This window comes from Agelaius phoeniceus, chromosome 5 (genome assembly GCF_051311805.1).
Source record: "Agelaius phoeniceus isolate bAgePho1 chromosome 5, bAgePho1.hap1, whole genome shotgun sequence".
In the NCBI taxonomy this organism is placed as follows: domain Eukaryota; kingdom Metazoa; phylum Chordata; class Aves; order Passeriformes; family Icteridae; genus Agelaius; species Agelaius phoeniceus.
The window spans coordinates 22527799-22547070 of NC_135269.1; the positions used below are offsets into that span (position 1 = coordinate 22527799).

General features: G+C 51.4%; 2 protein-coding genes across 2 annotated transcripts; both read right to left on the bottom strand.

Moving 5' to 3' along the window:
- Nucleotides 1-933: 933 nt before the first annotated feature.
- TXN2 (thioredoxin 2) lies at nucleotides 934-9439 on the bottom strand. Its single transcript, XM_054632064.2, has 4 exons — nucleotides 9309-9439; nucleotides 8625-8809; nucleotides 7489-7612; nucleotides 934-2736 (listed from the first exon to the last, which is right to left on the bottom strand). The coding sequence occupies exons 2-4, from the start codon at nucleotides 8807-8809 to the stop codon at nucleotides 2620-2622; spliced, it is 426 nt and encodes a 141-aa protein (XP_054488039.1). The 5' UTR covers nucleotides 9309-9439; the 3' UTR covers nucleotides 934-2619.
- A 732-nt stretch (nucleotides 9440-10171) lies between these two features.
- FOXRED2 (FAD dependent oxidoreductase domain containing 2) lies at nucleotides 10172-19194 on the bottom strand. The gene is made up of 9 exons (XM_054631764.2): nucleotides 18997-19194; nucleotides 17974-18519; nucleotides 16277-16528; nucleotides 15581-15850; nucleotides 14713-14879; nucleotides 13914-14079; nucleotides 13169-13410; nucleotides 12162-12332; nucleotides 10172-11396 (listed from the first exon to the last, which is right to left on the bottom strand). The coding sequence occupies exons 2-9, from the start codon at nucleotides 18495-18497 to the stop codon at nucleotides 11131-11133; spliced, it is 2058 nt and encodes a 685-aa protein (XP_054487739.1). The 5' UTR covers nucleotides 18498-18519; nucleotides 18997-19194; the 3' UTR covers nucleotides 10172-11130.
- Nucleotides 19195-19272: the final 78 nt, after the last annotated feature.

Below are 19272 nucleotides of genomic sequence, written 5' to 3' on the forward strand. Positions count from 1 at the left end.
CTCTTAAAATAGAAACGAGGAACATTAAGAGCTGAGAAAGCTGCTGTTAAATAGACAGGCTTGGGTAGGAGAGAGCAAATGCTTGACAGATCAGAGGAGGATTCAAAGTGCTTAACTCCAAAAGGGAAAACAAACTTCATCCTCACTGGAGAACATTCTCCCAGCTGACATGGAAAAAACAACTACTGCTGAGGAATTACTCATTGCTTCAGCTCCCTTCAATCGGGAAAGGCCAACATCACATTCAGGTGCCATGAAAATTGCTGTGCAGCCCCTCTTTAACCACTACATAAATACACTGCTGGCACTGCTTCCTGCTTGCACCTCCTGTTATTAACACCGCTGTGGGAATCCCTGAAGCCTTCTCCAGCAGTTGGCAAACAGGGAGCTGAATTAAAAACCTGGCAAAGAAAATATCCTTCTGCTCTGAGTTCTGTCCTGTGGTAGAAACTTGCAGGCTACTTGAGGAATCTCAAGCTGTCCCCAAACCCTTCCTCCTACTGTCCACCTGTTACACTGTTCTGAAGGATTCCCACAAGGCATCAAGTACGTGGGTCTTCAGCATTTATCTCAAAGAAACAGTTCTGTCTTCCCCATAATGCACCCTAAAATGTGCTGGCACTTTAACAGCTGAGTGACACTTTAGCTCTGCTTTTCCTTAGAAGGAAGCAATAAAATAACTATTTTATACTGCCCCTTAATTACACAATGCAAAGTCACTGTGTTTTTTCCTGTTCTGTAGCATGGTAAGGCAAGAAAGTTGATTATTGTTGGGTATGTGACGCTGTTCCCCTACTTTTCCTGCTTGTGCAGGAAAATGGAGAGTCTTTACTAGAAGTGTTTACTGAGCAGGAACACTGAAACTGCAGGGGAAATTGCCCAGCCTGAAACCAGAGGAGGTCAGGAGCAGCACAGCCTCTGTGATCTCTGGAATAAAATGAAATGCCAGTTTTTATTGATTGTAACTGACCAACAGTTCTTTACCAGATTACATTCAAGTGACATCACCTCTAGTAGCGTGCCAGCGGTGAGGTCAGCCCAGCCCCAGTGGGAGGCACCCACCTCAAGAGACCAGTACCACCTTGTGCTGTGGCCCTGGCTCCAGGGGAACAGAAGCAGGTGGGAGCAGTGATGCCAGCCAGCTGCACTGCAGTTGCAGCAGGACTTGGATCACCACTCCCCTGGTTCCTTCAAAAATCATAAATTGTTACTGCAGAGGTGCAGAAAAAAAATTACCTGGCTGCTCATATACCACAGAGGTAAAATGGAGCAATGCCAAAGCAGATTTAAGACTGACTGAAGGAAACAGAAGCTGTGGAAAAAAAAAAAAAAAAAAAAAGGCAGCTTGTACATAGTTATTAAGCATTTACAATGTTCTCATGCAGCTTAGATAAGCAAGCTGGAATTAAACAATACAGTAATCATCAGTGCTGGTGCTGTGCTCTGCCTGCAAGCTCAGGAGGAAGCTGGGAGCACTCAGAAGCCAGGTTGACAGGAAACAGGTGTATGTGAGGAGGAGGAGGAGGTTAGAAGGGCTGAAGGCTGCTCAGATAGAAGCCCACAACTGGTACCCTTAGTCCAAAGGTCAGGGCAATTGAAGTCAAAAGGCTGCCTTCTGGCAGGGCTCACCCGTGTGGCCACATTTAATTATTCACGACAGGGAGAGGGAGGCTCTCAGGCTCCACAGACAGGGGAGGGGTGAGAAAAGCACAGGGGGAGGGAGCACAGCTCAGGTTCCCTGTGTGCAGTGAGCAGCTGTTCATCTGTGCGTGAGAGGTGAGTCCTCCCTATGGCCCCCTAGATCCAGCAGCACACAAAGGGGGTCCTACAGGCAGCACTGAAAGCCCCATGGAAGGAATACCCTATTTTGTTTTCAGTACATTACCTTTTAGTAGGGATCAAGTCATAACCTGCACTTTCCCAACTCATCATTAGAAACTGTGCTGCTGATACTCCCAACTCACCTCTCTGGACAGACAGATTTGTGAGAATTAAGTTTTATTCTCCTGGCTAGACAGCAGTGACTGATAAAAGTTCTCTACTGCTGCAGACATACAAAAGGAGATCTATAAAATACTTCTCCCTATTTTCTCTTATTAAATTATGATGGGAGCCCATGGATTTGGGGAGGAGTTGTACCTGTCCCATCAACACAAGGACGGACAAAGAAAGAGACAGGTTTCACAGACAAGGCAGAGGCATTCTCAGCTTTAAACGAACCCACCCAGGGCAGGTATGTACCATCATCTTGCAGGGAGCAGCTGCCCTCTGCTCTGGGCTATCAGATGTGAGGCAAAGACAAAAACATTCCTCCTCTTAACTCAGCAGCAGCTCTGCACGTCAGCTCTTGGCTGATAAACACAGGCTCCTAATTCCAGCCACATTCCCCGTTTTGAGAATAAGCAGCCCTGCTCCTCAGCGCCCTTTGCAACTACTGCTGCTCATGAGAAGGGGGAGAAGGAGGGAAGGGTTACAACATTTTCCATCTCCTAAAAACACCAAAACAGAAGAAACCCCCAGGTTGTACAGGGCAGGCAATTGACCTGCCCACAGCTCTCCCAGGCAAGGAATGCACAACATGGACGTGTCCAGAGGCAGAGGTACAGCCACCCTTTTACTTCAGGCTCCAATGAGTTTCTTGAGGAATGCCTCCAGCTGATCCTCGTCCTTTATGCCCACAAATTTATCCACAACGTCTCCGTTCTTCATGGCCAGCACAGTTGGCACTGCTGACACCTGGGGCAAGAGAAACAGGGAGACAGGTGAGCAAAGCCTGCAGGAAGCCACCTGCACCTGGTCTCCCAATGAAGTCTAAGGAAGTGGCTACAAGGGAGCTGAGCATGCACTGCTCTAGGGTAAGATGTCCACTTGCAAAACAGGCCAGCTGAGCTCCGTGTTCCCCCTCTCTGCACTGACTTACACCACTCTACTGGAGATAAGGCTGAGCTGCTTTTTGAGTTTAAATAAGACCCAAATGTTTAAAGACAAAACCACAACTAATACAAAACCCGTCTTCAGTACAAAAGCTTCTTCTCCTCCTTTCCTTTTGTCCTCTCATAAACGAACACACGTAGGACACATCTCAGACATAATGACCTTTGGACATTTTATGGCCAGGGCAGCATCAGACTGACCCGTGTTCTTCTCCAGACAGGACTGGAGCTCTAACCCTAACCCGCCCCACCATTGCACAGGCAGATTTCCTGCTCATTTTATGGCAATGACAATCCCCTCCAAGCCTTCTTCCTTTCCCCAGTTCTGTTTTCAGTTATTTAACTGGTCACAAACCAGTGGTCATTCAGTGCAGATCCCTGATGATTAGGTAAGAAGTGAAAAAGTCCCTCTGACCAGAGCTAGCAGGCAGCTGTGCTGCTCTGGGCGCTGCTTTTTTAGCTCAGAACAAAGTTTGCTGGGAATTATCCAAGAGAACAGTGTTGGAAATGACAACATTCCCCAGGGACTTGCTGGTTGACTGGTGACAGCAGAAACCCCAGGGACATGACTGAAAGAAGGAACAACCAGAGCTTGGAGAGCTACAGCAATGGAAGATCTAATCACATTTCTGACCCCACAGCTTATCTCTGCAAAGTTTTCCCCCCAAAACACATCCTGTCCTTATCTTGCTCGCTGACTCTTCTCCAGCCTGCAGGGCCTTCCCGTGTGCACTGCCAGCCCTGCTGCCAACAAAGATCTGTAAATCCCTCTGGAAACCCATCAGAGGGCTGGCTTTTCTCCCAGTGGGAGCCTGAGATGAAAAGGACATTTTGTCTTCCCTTCCCACCCGGTCCCAGCCGGGCAGTCCAGCGTGGCTCCCCACAGTGTCCTTCAGGGCTTGTGCAGTCTCATCTGAAGGGATGGGAGCGTCGGGGCTGCTCAATGCACAATCTTCAGCTCCTCCTAGTGACTGCAGGGAGCAGATCCAGAGGGCTTGGGCCCCAGCACTGCCGACGGTGCCAATACGTTCCCTTGTCATTTTGGGAGAGAGAAAAGATGTACTGCACTCAGCTGCTCTGTCCCTGAGAAGGCAAACCTCCAATGAGCCTCCCTCTGGTTTGCACAGTGGGTTAATATCGAGCAGAGTTGCTCCAGTCCTATCCAAAAAAAACAAGAGCTGGCCCCTGTTAGGGCTGGGGTGAGGAACAGGCAACTCTTGGAAGCTCTCCTGAGAAGCAGCCAACACCACGTTGCCAGGCCCTACAGGCTGACCAGCGCACCCACTAGTTTCACATGGCCTTGATTCCTCTGTCTCTCTCCCTCTGTGCAGGTGAGCAAATCCAAAGAAAGAGTGGAAGGTCTGGGGCTGGTGCTGCAGAGTCAGATGAGAACTGGGGGCACAGAGCAACTTTCCTCTGCTCAGAAAACATGATGTTTTTGTCAGCTTCCTTCCTGCCAGCTGCAGTAAGGGCAGCCTATTAATGGAGCATGTACTTTGTTTTGCTGGTTGAGAAGCAAATATCATGGGAATTTCTAGAATGCAAAGTTGAGGGCACTTTTTCTTTTTTTGGGTCCCATCTGCACTGAACCTAAACAAACTTTACTCCTCCCTGAAGAGTATTTCTATAGAAAAAATCAGTCTGCTTTTGATTAGTGTTGACCACAGATAAACAAACAAACATGCCCATCCAGGTTATTCCTGGCAACACCCATACCAAGGGAATTCTCCCCATCTGAAACTTTTATACAAGCTCAGATGCCAAACAACAGAGCATGGGGAAGTATTTCACCCAGGCCTCTGAGTGAGGAGGTAACAGGATGGAGCTCCACTGATGAACGACCACCTCTGTACCCAGTGGCTCTCCTGAGCTGCCCACCCACAGTGGCCACAGATGGGGCTGCCCTTTCCTGGTCACCACACACAGAGGCAACTGGCTAAGGCAAGAGATGAATCTAAAGAATTTTAAGAGACTGCAGATAAACAAAAGTATTTCTTCTCCCTTTCTGCTCTTGGGGCGAGAGGTCAGGATCTGGCTGGAGCAGTGGAGAAAGGCCACAACCGGAGATGAAAGGTATTTGATAAAACAGGGAGTCCCCAGAGAAAACACTTTTGTGCTGGGCATAACTGGACAGGGAAGGGCACAGGGGACATTCCTAGTTGCAGGAAATGCATCCGTGCTTTGTGCTAAGCTGGGATGGCTAAGAGCCAAGGGCTTGTATAAAGGAATGTGCCAGCATTCCTCAGCTCTTCCAGGGGGCCTCCCCCTCCCACTGCCTCCCTCTGCACCAAGGAGGCTGCTGAAGAGGACATTGTGCAAGCAGGCAGCAAGCTGGGGTGCGTGTGTGCGTGGGCAAGGGAATAAACACGGATGGAGTGAGACTTCCTGGCAGCTAGTGGAGGAGTTGTGGGGGTGGCATGGACACTAAAAACCCCCAAACAAAGACTTCCTCAGCGTGCAGACATCTGATTCCCTAAAGAATGACTTTAAAACAAATGTTTTCTGATTCCCTCTAAACACCACCTGTGGTTTTCCTGATCTCTCACAAACACTCTGGTCCCTCTTTGATCTCAACCTGGCGCCTTCTCATCAGCCCTTACATTTCTCCTTACATGGTAACTTCCCAGAAAATGAAGCAAAACCAAGCACATGCTCAGCACCATGAACAAAACTTCTGCCTCAGAAAGGATGCTCCAAACTTTGAAGATCTGAGCACAAAATTCTCCCATCCCCCTACCTGTTTGCAGCTATGGTATGTGCAGACAGTCTAAGGACAGTGTTTTAGCCATGGGGATAATGGCCAAGACAAGACACACATGCATCACTCCAAAAGTGGAGGAGGGCTTCTTGCAAAACAAAAACTTCACCATGTTTGTAAATAAGATTCCTGAATGAACTGCTAGAAACTGACCCTTTCCTGCAGCCTCAGTCCTACCTGCACACAAACACACACAGCAGGCAGTGCTCCCTCAGCACCCGTGGGGAGAGGACACCCAGCACATTATCAAAGCTACACAACTTGGGACTTTCAGCCTCTTTTCACCGACCTTTCTCTGCATGCACACACCCTGCTTGTCGTTTTCCACTCATTTGAGATTATCCTCTTGTAATCTCAGCTCATTCTATCTACTGGAAGGTTTGGAACAACACATGAGTTGAGCTAATAATCTCTATTCTCTTCTCCTTAGCATGGTTGCTACCAGAGCTTTCCCTGCATCTATTAGGATTTACACACTTCCAGATCATCACTAAAAACACCTCATCCTCTTCAACTTCTCACCAGCACCCTCTGAGCTATGCAGTGTTTTGGGCTTGCAGCAGCCAGCCCTGCTCAGGAGCCAGCAGCCATCTTCCTTGGCCTGGGGTGTATCTGCCAGCACGCCTCCACCCTGGAGAGCACCGGAGGCTCTCATGCTGAGCTTGTGGGAACTGCAAATCATGACTGTGGCCACCAGCTGTGTGGGCACTCCACCACAGCACAGGCAGAAAGGTCTCCTGGGGAAAGAGTGGGAGCGAACAAGCTGCTCCCACTTCCGTCTCCTTCTGGCTCAGCAGGGTGCAGGAATGGCATCTTCTCCAGGCTCAATAAATTGACAGCTTGCTCAGGAGATAGTTCACACTTTTCAGGGCAGCTTGAGGAGCTTGCTGTGCTAGTTGTCACCCTGGGAGCAGGACTTCATCTGCAGAGGGGGAGCAGATCCATCTGCATGATACCCAAGTGAAAATGAGGCATGTTTTTCCCCTGTAAAACATAACAGCAGGATGCCCAAACTCCATGGGCAGAGTGGTTGTTTGCAAGGAGAGACAACAGAGGCAAGCACGGCCCTCAGAGGGCCTTTTGCGTTTCTTAAACTACCTAACTACTGTCAGAGGGGACAAATAAATGAATCATGTAAACTAAAGCCATGGCCTTCTCCAGTCATTCTGTTTCTTCCTGGGAGAAAGGCAGCACAGGAAACACACCCAGCAGCAACGTCACACACTAGTGTAAGCACCAAGGTCCTCCCCTTTCAAGAGTGGGACATGTGCTCCTGTTATTTTTTCTGACCTGGCTTCTACCTGTCCAAACAAAACTCACTGTGTCTCCTTGTGCTGCAGCTTAAGGATGGGGACTTTATGACCCAGCTCGAGATCCTGAACAAGGAAGGGAAAGAGAGGACAGGCTGGCTGCATAAAGAACCATGTTCAGTAGCACGGCAGAGTGGGGTTTGTAACTTCACGATCTTGCCCTGCAACTGAGCACTCCAGCTGGCAGCAAAATGCCATGTGTACTCCAGGCTCCTCGAGGCCAGGGAAGTGTTTACACTCACAGACACATGCAAGGCCTAGAGAGCCCTCCCTGCAGAATCAGAGGTGGGGATGCTGGGCACAACAAGCAGAGCTGGAGCAGAGCCAAGCAGCAAAATCCACCTACTGACAAGTGACCCAATGGATCAGGAACCTCTAGGCTCTGGGCTTCCCCTCCCCTCCAGTGCTGCTGCTGTGCAGGCACAGTTCTCCATAGGGAGGCATCTCTGCACTGCCAGCCAAACAAAGTCTGTGCTCTTCCACCTACCTCATACTCGATGGCGAGGTCTGTGTGATCATCAATGTCCACCTTGGCCATCAGCACCTTCCCCTCCTGCTTGGCCACCAGCTTCTCTAACCTGGGGCCGAGGATCTTGCAGGGACCACACCACCTGATGGAGCAGGAAAAGAGAGGGCACATTAGGAGAGGCAGGTGCAGCCATGGAAGGCATGCTGGAACACCAGTGCCTTTACCACCACTGCTGTTCCACTCAAGAGCCAGCCTGGAAATACAATTCCTGAACCAAGGCTTAGAAAAACACTTCTCTCACAAAGGAGCTGTCAAAGGTTAAGGAAGCTCTGCATCCAGCTTCAGGCTTCAATTAATTGTCCCTCTCCTCCCTGCATGATCCCAGCTGGTGCTCACTGTGGTTTGTCTGTTGGTTTATTTAGAGCAGAAGTTTTTTGGCTGTTTTGTGTTCTCTTTGCACCAAATCAGCCGTAACAGGCTCACGTAACAGTAACTGGAGGACTATGAAAATACGTGAAAAACTCAAAGATAATCAGTTAATATTGTTAATTATCTTAATCAGTTAAGATAATTGTTAATAGAGCAGATACCATCTAGGAATATTTTTACTGGCAGGTGGATCACAGCATTTTTATTGATGACAAATGCTGTCATTGGTGTCACATGGCTGTTATTAACACATAAAAACATTTGCTATAAAGAGCCTCAAAACCATGCAGCTTTAAGAAACATGGAATGATACACCATAACAATGGTGAGGCATAGCAAGTGCAGAGCTCTCTGAGTACGTTGCATCCCTGAAGCCAAATAGGGCAGATATCAGAGCTTTTTCCTGAGGCATCTTTTGTAGGATGATGCAACACTGGGGCTGGGGTGACACCTGAGCACCTGGAAGGTGCAGCTGTACCACCCTGGGGAATGCCTTCCTGGCACTCCTGTTTGACACTGCTGCAGGCTGTAGCTGTGAGGGGAATCTTCATGGATTGAGCCTGACGAGCAGAAGCATCTTTCAACACTGGACTCCACAGCTTGGGAAGCCCTCAGGCATGCTCTTCCATGGTGAGCCCGGAGTGCCACCACATCAGGAAAGTCACAGGAACACACCTGCACGGGTGGTGGAGGAGAGGGGTGCAAGAGCCACGAGTGGAACTTACTGTGCATGGAAGTCCACCACAACGGGCTTGGGGCTGTTCACCACCCGGTCCTGGAAGTCGCTGCCATCCTGCACGTTGAAAGTGCTCCTGCGGCCGGCTGAGGTGCCAAAGGCCCTGCCGTGGGATGCCAGGGGCCCCCGCGTGGGGAGCGCCAGCAGCCGCTGGAGCGCCAGCCTCTGGGCCATCTGTGGGGAGAGTGGTTGCTGGGGCGGATGTACCCCACGGCTGGTCCCACTGCAGCAGCGCCCTGATCCCAGCCCCCGCGGCAGGACAGCCCCACGCCAGGAGAGAAGCTTATGGGGTATGACGGGATTGCTTCCGGCCCCCTGCCCAGCCCTGCCCCGCTCTGAGGCTCCAGCCCAACGGGCACGGGGCTGCCAGCTGGAGCCCGCCTCCTCCCCGTTCACAGGGAGACAGCTCAGGCACAGCCTCCCCGTTTCGCTCAGCCCTGCGGAGCATTGCTGCCCCCACGGCAGCCCCCCCCCCCACCCACAGGGCAGAGCCAGGCCTGCTCCGACACCGCGGGGCTCCGTCAGCCCATGTCCAACAGGTGGCACAGGGCCCCAACCCTGTGGGGGAGAACAGCCCCAGAGGCCGGTGCCCCGTTGCTCTCCGAGCCCGAGGGCGGGAGGGCAGGACCGGGAGGGCCCCGCTGCACCCGCCGGGCCCGCGGCCCGCCCGCACCTTCGCGGCGCGGAGGTGACCGGACACAGCGAGCTGATCCGCACACACCAAACTCCCGCCCGCCTGCGCCGATTGGCCGCCGCCGCCGGAAGACTCTACGGACGGGCCGGCCGCCCTCACAGCCCATTGGCAGTCGCCCGGAGAGCCGGGAACTCTTATTGGCTGCCGTGCCTGTCCTTTAGGCCGCTTCGCCCCGCCCCTGGAGGGACGGTGGGATGTGTCACGTAGGGCGGACCCTCGGTGCTGATTGGCGGCGGAGCCCTCCAATGGGCGCGGCTAGCGCAGCACGAGCCGTGGTGCGATCCCGGTCCCGGTGCCACGGCCGGTCCCTCCGTCGGGCGGCTCTCTTCAGCTTGAGGCTAGGCAAGGGGCTGCGAGCATCACCTGCTTTTAGCTTTCCTGGCAGTGCACAGCTCTACATTCCCCCCGACAGCAATTAACTTCGTTCCACAACGCGCCGCACGGGAAGGGCACCGGGACCAACCTGGATCCCTACACTCAGGGGTGACCACAGACCAGCGGGTCCATGCCACCCTCTCCAGCTGCATGTGAACAGGCACTGTCTTCCAGCAGCAGCATTGCTTGCAGAGCCCAGCATTCTCAAAGAGAGCAAGAACTCCCCTGTTACTTCCTTGACCTCTTCTGCTTCCCTGCCTCTCCAAGGAACTAAGGTTTTAGGGAAACAGCAGCTGAATTCATAGGATTGGGAGAGCTTTAGGTACATGTAAGGTACAGCCCCCCTCAGTTTGGAAGCAATAGTGTGCATTTTTCAAGAAGCTAAAAAGTTGGAAAACGTGTGGAGATAAAAGCCTGTTCCCTTCATCCCTCCTCTATTTCCTAGAAATCACAGGGACATCATGAGGTCAAGCTCAAAACTGCTCTTGCTTTGCAACTCCAGGCCCATGGAAGGAGTCCAAAGGGAGGTGATAGGCAAGCATATGTGGCTGACAAGGGGAGCAGTAAAGTGCAGACAACCTCCCTGTCAGTCCCTCTAAAATCTCAAGGTGACTGGAGGGGAATAAAACAGAGAAAGAGCATTTTAACAACATCAAACTTTCTTGATGGGACATAGTGCAAATAGGAGAAATATTGTTCATGCTTTATAAAAGACGGGCTAACCTTCTAGGCTGCTTGGTGTGGGAGAAAAAAACATGAGGACAGCAGACCCAAACTCTGTAAGTCTCTGTGTCCAGGCATTCCAAGCAAGGTACTCATCTGTTGTGGAGGAAAGAGTCCCTTGTAGTGTTCTCTAGAAATTATAAATTATCTGACCTATACAGCAACTAAAAGAAAATAATCTTTCCCCACTCAAGCTACACAACTGCCCTAACTCAAATGCAGGAAAAATACCAGGAAGTTTGCCTGGAGTACCACTTCAGGATTCAATGCAGAAAAAAATCTTCAAGTATACACAGCGTAGGGCATCCAGGGACCAGAGAGCCACAGGCTGTGAGCAGGCCATCTCTGAGGGGGACATGACATGTGAAGTTTCCCAGGCATTCCTGTGCTCACTTCTGTGGCCTCTGTACATCACTGCAGATACTGGTCAGTGAGATAAACACCAACACTGTCTTCAGGCAACTCTGAACTCTGCAAGGACAACATGGGAACCTCAGCATCGCTGGGTTTTGGTCCCTCAGTCCTTCAGAGGATGTTGGTCCTCTTTGTAACAGCAAGATCTGAGCAGGTCTTTGGCAACTCACGATCAGTGGGAGGCATGGGGATGGAAAAGGGATGCTGGAAAGGGCAGAATCCTGCTGTGGATCTCTGTTACAGTACTGTCACGAGAGCACCTATGGATTTCAGTGTGGAGCAAGAAAGGTTAAAGCTCATCCTTGGCATTAACAAGATGCTGCAGAGGACGAAGTGGTATCCCATGATCTCTCCTCAAGTGCTCCTGTGACCCATGGTGGCTGTCAGGGGGTCTGTCACCCGAGAAGTCTGTGTGAGTGTAATCCTGGAGCAGCCCAGCCTGTACCGCATGCTGCCGGAGCTCCTGGCTCCCCAGCAGCCCCTGCATTCGAACGTACCCCTGCTGGCAGGAGGGAGGCAGCTTCTGATGGGTGAAGGCAAACAGGAAACAGGACTCTGCAGGGGAAAGGATCAAAAGTTAAGAGTCAGCAGAGATACCCCGTAGGAAAATACTCCCATAAACTATCGGGGACTTGTTCAAAACAAAAGGCAGAAAGGATGAGGGAAGATGGCTGGAGTTTCCCACCCACTCCCCTTCCCTGGGTGGCAGCACAGTAATTGATGTACTTCTGCAGAGCTCAGGAGATGCAGAGAGGGATCCCCAGTCTGCACACTGAGAGAAAAAGGAGCTGGATTTGAGCTTGCATCCATCTGGCATATTCTTTGTGCTACAAGATGGCTTCCCTCTGTGTGCCACATGGGCTTTCTGCAGGAGGGTCCCACACCAGTGTTAAGACCAGGAAGGGAGGCAGCAGAGGCTCTTCACCTCTCACATCACAGCACTCCCATTTCCCATGGGAAAGCAATCCAATCACCAGTACATGAGATCTAGTACACAATGGCACAAAGACATGTTCAGATAATGAAGAAGAAAGGAAAGCTGCAGCTAAAAAAATGGATTGAACTCGACCTTATATGCCTTTCTCTAAGTCCTGGCATGCCTGGGCCAGTCTTCTTCTAATGGTGACAAGAGCAAGGACTCTTTGGGAACATACACACAGAACAGCACTTTGTACCATCTGGTGAGTGCCTTGAGGAGGTGTGACTGATGGTGAGACACACAGGGAGATCTCAGCTATTTTGCATATGAGATCACTTCTGTCCCTCGTTCCTCACATTGCTCCTCCTCTTCCTGCCACTTCGACCCTGTGCACAAATTACCTGCAAAGAAATTGCGCAGGTCGGTGCCGAGGCAGTTCTCCAAAAACCGCCTCAGTGGCAGGATGTGAGCATTCGGGGCTGTCCAGTCTGTCAGGAAGTCCTCCACAACGTGATGGATGGCATTTGGCCGGGGCAGAGGCCAGTCCGGGGGACGGAGTCTCATCTCACGCTCTGCCAAGAGAACACTAAGGGAGTCTCTTAGAAGCAAAATGGCATTAAAAAGAGCTTGGGGAATGGAAAGCAGCTGTGACAGCTGTTTCCGCTTTTGTCCTGACCTTTTAATCCGTTACTTTCATTTGCAATCCCCTCTGCTAGCTCTGTCCTTAACAGCCCTGCCACCACACAGCTGCCCTCTGTCCCTGTCTGTAGCATTCCTGTCATTTCACTCCTGTTCCCCCTAGGCAGGGACTGCCAGATGGGCTACGTTGTGTTTAATGCTGCTACCCATCATGCTGATTTCCGAGAAGGCAAGCTGGACCCTAACCCTGGGTTTCTGGAGATGAAGATTTCAACACTCTCATTTCCCAAGGAAGTCTGCCCTAAGCCTGCTTGCTGCTGGATAGAACACTCCTCTTCAAATCCTTGCCTTTGGCTGCCTCTTTGTCTGTGTGACCTCTCAGACTTGGGCCTGCCAGAGAGCAGCTTTTTCTTCGCAGCAAGATGGCCAAACAACAACACCCTCATCTGTCAGGTTCTGCAAAATTCACATAGGGTGCCAGCCAAAGGGAAGAACTGTTCCTCTTTTGGGGCATGGGGAAATTTCCAGTATGCCTGTTTGTTCCTATTTTCAAATGTGAGGTCTCTGGTACAACCCTCCAGTCCCTATATCGGTCTTATGGATGGAACTTTCTTGCCAACTCTCAGCTTCCTTTTCAGCTCATCCAGTGGTGGGAGGTGTCTCACAGGAAGGGTGAATAGTGCTTTCAGGTACCACCCCCACTCTGGCTCTGATTTATCTTTATCCCTCTTTGTTTTGGTTGTGTCACACAATTAGCAGGAAAGCTTACCTGTTGGGAGGTGTTTGTAATAGTAAATAACAGGATGTAAAAAGTTGGACTGCCAGGCATGCTGCGCCTCTCCCACAGCACGGTTGTAGTAGAAGACATCCTTGTCAGCCCCAGAGAAATTCCTTCCATACTCCATAATGATGACAAAGAGCCCATTGCGAGCCTTTCTTCCCGTCTGCATTTCGAGCTCGGCCAGGACTCCAATAGGGTACTCTTCCAGGTATTCAAATTCTGTGGCATTCCTGTGAATTGAAACACCATAGGAATTTTCCACCAGAGAAAGCCAGCTGGGATCCAACCCACTCCCAGCTGGTCAAGGCTAAAGCCAAAAAGTCATCAGATAGTAATTTTCTTTGGTCATTACAAATCTGAGCTGGACTTGATGCAGAGCTTATAAAGGCTGCAGATACTGTTACAAGACACCATTATTTTCCTAGATTATGGGAGTCTCTCTACAGTAGCACTGCTTAACAAAGTTTTTTCCTGGGGTCAGTAAAAGAGTACTACACCTCTGAGCCTAGAGGGAAGGTCTGGACCATTTCAGCCCTTTAAGAGGGAGAAACAGAGTGCACAGTTGGGCACCAGTTGGAGCAGTAGTACAGGTTTAGGGTGGCTGCCTATGCAATGGTAACATCCTTAGGCAGGAAGAGCACAGCTGGTGTGGGGGCAACATGGGAGGCAGTGGTAAAGAAACAGAAATGAAATTATGGAGCGCAGTGCTGGGAATAATTACTCACTCACTCACTCTCTCAGCAGTATGATGTCAGCCAGGACACTGAACATCTGGTAGAGGCCTGAGGCCTCATTTACCCTCTTGATGATGGAATTGGTCAGCTGTGTAATAGGGTAGACTGTGGATGGCCAGGGGACACCATGGTGACGGTTTTCCAATAGGCGATGGACTGCCCGAGCTAAGACATGAACAGAAACAAAGACAGCTTATTTAACAAGGCAAGCTCATGCTGTAAGAAATCCAATCTCTGTGCTGCAGCAGGAGGCAATAAAATAGATCCTGAGGAGTGCTCAGGATCTCCCACCCCAATCACTGGTAACTGCAGTGGAGATGCCCTCAGAAAGCTGATGTGATGCTAAGTGGTGGGGGAGGGGGCGGGGGGTCCTTGGGGATATTTCATTACTTCTCAGCAGTCCTTTAATGATAAGGATGGGCACACACATAAAGAAGGAAATTCTCTCTACTGCCTACAGCTGCTGGGTTTTAACTCCACAGCACAGACCTCTCACCCACAGCCTGTCACAAGGCAGAGCCTCTGGCAGGAAGAAATCTATTGTGTTACATAAATAACAGACAGCGGGCAAGAGAGATACAAGACAAAACAAAGACAGACAACCAAAAACTTTGTATATGACCCCAAGTCACTTCTCCTCCACTTCAGATGATGCAGCTGCAGCTTGACTGTGTTTTGTCCTTTTTATTGCCAGAACAAGACTAAGGGCAATCTCTTTCCAGCAGTAAGCTATGTATTGTTCCTTTGAAGGGAGGGAGGATTTCCACCTCTGCCCTTTCTGTACACCCCAGTACTCACTTGTATACCGGAATCCATGGATGAAGCCCCCAGCAGATTTCCTGAAGTCAACTGAATGGCTAGCAGTGCCAAGAACAAAGAGCCCCCGAGTGCCTCTAGACTCATAGCTGGGTTTGATTTGAGGATACTTCTTAATATTCCCTTTTCCTGGCATCATTCTCAGGGATCTGATATGCAAAAGAGAAGAGCAGACTATCAAGAAGGACAGGAGTAGAAAAATAAAAAGGGTTTCTAATACACATTATTTTGCAGCCACTGCAAGATTCTGCTTCATACCCCTGCTGCCTTCAGTGGGGTTTACTACTAAAATGAGGATCTTTGGAGGATAAGGGTTTTCATCTCAAGATAGCCCTGGACAAAGTCTAATTCTCAGCTGACCCACTAACAATGAATTTTGGAAGACAGTGAAGTTAGCAGTATCATTTTCAACTGCAGGATGTACCAAGGTGGAATGAAGGTTGCATCCTCAGAGAATTTTTTTTTCCTCAACAAAACCTTTTTGTAGCAATCTGCACCTTTATCATCCTCATTTCAGAAAAAAAAACCCAAACATTGCTAGCCTTGTCCATGTGATCTGGCAGGTCAAGATGTTAAGTTCTAAAGGTACAAGCTTTTCTGTGTCACTCAGGTCTCATTGCTCCCATCGGCACAGCCTTAAAGCCTGTTGGTCAGAGGGCAGTGACATACATTCCCACTGGGACACAGCCTTACCTGCAGGATAAACAAAGGACTGTGCAGCACCAAGCAGCTCAGAGCACACGGAGGTCCAAGCAATGCTGCCAGGAGAAGACCTGTTCTTCCCTTTCCTCCCTACTCAGGCCCTTCAGCCTAAATACCCTTTTTCATGGAGATCCTGGTTCTCCCTCACCTATTATAGATAGAGAAGTCAAACTTCCAGCCCAGGCAGCGGATGACACGGTCGTAAGGTGCGCGGGTGGCAAAATTATCCAGTTCATCCTGAGGGAGGGTGATGGAGTCGATGCCTGCGCTGATGTTCCTGTTCTCCAAGTAGAACCGCAGTGTGATGTGCAGCTTTCCCTTTTTGTCCTTAACGATAGCCAGATCTTCCAGGTCGCCCTCTAGAAGCCCATCCAGAGATTTCAGCTGGTAGGTGTCCAGCAGGCCATTGTTAATTGCTCTGTGGAAAATACAAGAATGTAAAGAAAGGAGGTTCTGTCTTAGCTTCTGAAAATGGGATAATTCATCAGGCATCCCAACTCCTCTTCAGTGTAAGGGTTATCCCCAGAGCCTCAGGGCTCACAGGAACAGCACAGGTAACATAGCCTGGCTGTCCTTGCAGGATGTAGCCAACCTCCTAACTTTCCTCTGTAACTAGAAGCAAGGGAATAACTTGAGAGCCAGTACATTTTAAAGATTGTAGTTTCCAAGTGGACATGTTTCTATTTTAGGTCCTAAAAAGCTCTCACCAAGCCTCTGTGTTCAGCAACTGCAACCTGGATCGCTTTAAAGCAGGGACCTATGGAAAGCCCTATATTTCCCCTATGGCCCCCATGACCACAGCACCAGTCCAGCCTGTTGCCTGGGAACAGGAGCAGTTCCTTACCTCAGATCCCCGACGTAGTGGGTGGCCCAGGAGAGGCGCACGCGGGAGCGGCTCACCATGTGGATGAAATTCGTGACACCCAGGATGTTCTCTGCTGTCTCGAAGGCCGAGTTCCCTCGGCCCAAGATCAACACGGTTTGGCCAGTGAAGTCCTCCGGGTTGATGGACACAGTCTCGTAACCCTCAACATACTCTGAGCCAGGAAAGTTTACCACATTGGGAACCCACGTCCCAGCAGCAACCAACAAAGAGCTGCAAGAACAGGGATAGCACATGGAAATGCAGGAATTTCAGGAAAGGGGCTCCATCTCCTTATTTCTTCCTCCTCCCTCCTCCCACTGTGGAAGGTGGCTGCAACGTGACCCCCACAGTGACACTGGACCAGCTGCACAGGCCATGGTTTCAAGAGAAACCTCTACCTAGCTTCAACTAATGACCTGCTCCTCTCTTCCCTATCCTCAGGACAACTAGGAACACTGTTATATATATAGCAACAGTCAGTGTGGGTGCTGTGTATATATGCATCTCCCTCGCCTGTTCATGAATGCAACTTCTACTCATATGAACTCACTGACAGTATCACAGGTTGATTACATGTTGCATAAAAATGATTTGGATTTAAAATTTGAGTTGACATTTGGCAGAGCAGAAGTCATTTTTAAGACAGACAGGAAATAGTTTTGATATTTTGAAATGTAACTGCCAGTCATAAAAACACATTAGCAACATTGCTAATTGTTTAACACCAAAAATAACTACAGTGATCTTTTTATATCCCTCCATAAGAGCTTTTACTTGATTCTTGAGGAAGTTTTTGTGACTTAGATGGAAGCACCAGGCGGCTGAGGCAAGCAGCACTGCCTGCTGTCCCAGCCTTGCTTACACAGCGTCCCGAGAGCAGCTCGCTCGCGGTACGTGGGTGTCCGGGATTGCCTTCTGTCCCCTCGGAGCCTGCCAGCAGCACACCGGCAAGTGACAGCCAGCACGACCTGCTGTCATAGAGCTGAGGCTCTCAGGAGAGGTGAGAAATATACTCCGTATGTTCACACGAGTAACTTCGAGGTTTTTAGGAATGCAGCTCAGTGGTGGTACAGGATATACACACGTAAATAGGACGAGTGAAAGGGGAATTCAGCGACCAGCAGCCCTGAGGGTTATTCTCACAGTCCTTGCCCCTCCCCAAAAAATTCCCCACTTTCCTCTGCTTCCCCCCTGCCTGTTCCAGCTCTCTGCTAACCAAGGGCTTCGCTTGTCTGGGACACACCCCATAGCCCATGCGGGAAAACGGGAACAAGATGTCACTGCTCTGACTCAATCCAGTTTGTAATAAAGGCAGTGTTAGCTGTGAGTACAACTAAGTTACTTTTTCCACAGACAGCAACTATCTAATGATAAAACAAAAGTGCCTTCAAGCATACTTATCAAGGACAGACGCTGCAGTGATGACCATGGCAGCCAATTTGTGTCTGCCCTCGCAACCTCCTCAGCTGCCCAAAGCAAAACACTGCTCGAGAAAGGCAATGCCTTCCCAGGAGCAGTTATTCCACCCATCTGCCTGCCAATCCCTAAAAAATGTTTTCCGCCCGTGATGGTGATTAAGGTTCTAAGAGGCTGTGAAATCTCCATCCACAGAGATACTCATGCCTCAACAGGGCAAAGCTCTGAGCTTAATGTCAAGCCCCAGGTTTGCCCATTACCTGCACTTGTAGTTCTTCCTGTCCTGGTCAGTCAGGAGAAAATAATGGCCGTTCCAGGCCTGCTCATTCTTCTCCAATGTCACATGGATGATGGCTGTGTTGTACTGAACCCGCAGCTTCAGCAGGGAAGCAAAGTCCTCCAGGTAACGCACCATGGTGTCAGCGTTGGGGAAGAAGTCTCGAGAGTAGCGTCGGAACAGCAGCCGCCGGTCGTGGCTGAGGAGCGAATTCCAGTCGTGGCGGAGGTTGAACTCGCTGTTGGACTTGCCCGTGTACTGCTTGTTGATGCTGATGAGTTTGCGGTGCCGAGGGTAGAGCGCGAAGAAGCTGCCGGGAGCATGGCTCCGCTCAAAGACGATGTAGTCCCGGCCGGCTCGCTGGAGGAAATAGGCCGCCTGCAAGCCCGCGGGCCCGGCCCCGATGACGCAGTAGTCGTGGTACAAGAACGCGGCCCCACTCATCGCGCACAGGCTGCTGGCGTACAGGGCCAGCCCCAGGAGCGTCCCGCAGAACGCCGGGGCCATGGCGGGGCTGCCGCAGCCGGCCCTGAAGGGAAGAGGACCGGGAGGCGTCACCCCAGGGGCTGCAGCCTCCCCAGAGGAGATCCCCGACCGCACCAGTCTTGGCCCACCGCCGCCCAGAGCCGGCCGCCATGACGTCCCTCACACAGCGTGGGGAGTTGGAGCGAGGCCCTTCTCCCTGCCAGCCAATAGCAGCAGGGGTCCCGGGCCTTCCAGCCAATGGGCGCACAGCGGCCCCCGCCACACCACACAGGTGGCAAGGTGGGGCAGCACCTGTGGACTGCTGGTCGCGAGCGCCTCTGCGCCTCACCAGCCAATGGGGACGGGCGGCGCAAGCCCCCCAACCAATGGGAGAGGGGGTGCCCTGCACTGCCCTCGCTCCCCCGCCAATACGGTCCCAGCCCTGATGCCCCCGCCCCCGCCCAACGGCGCACGAGGCGCAGCGCACGTGACGCGCGGGGCCGCCGCCGCCCGTCCGGACCCGTCCCGCCCGGGGCCGTACCTGCACCATGGAGCTCCCGCCGCTCCGCTCCGCTCCTCCCGCTCCGCTCCCTGCTCCTTCCCGCGCCGCCCGGGCAGGGCGGGGCGGGCACGGCGCTGCCTCCCGCCCGCTGCGGGGGCGAGCGAGGGGGGCGGCGCGCTCCCCGCGTCACGTGACGCCGCCACCGCCGCTTCCCGCCGCCGGCACCATGGCGGCGCGCGCACCACGTGTCCGGGGGCGGGCGGCGCTTAAAGGGGCAGGCGCGGGACGGAGCCGTGACCGCGGGGGACACCCGAA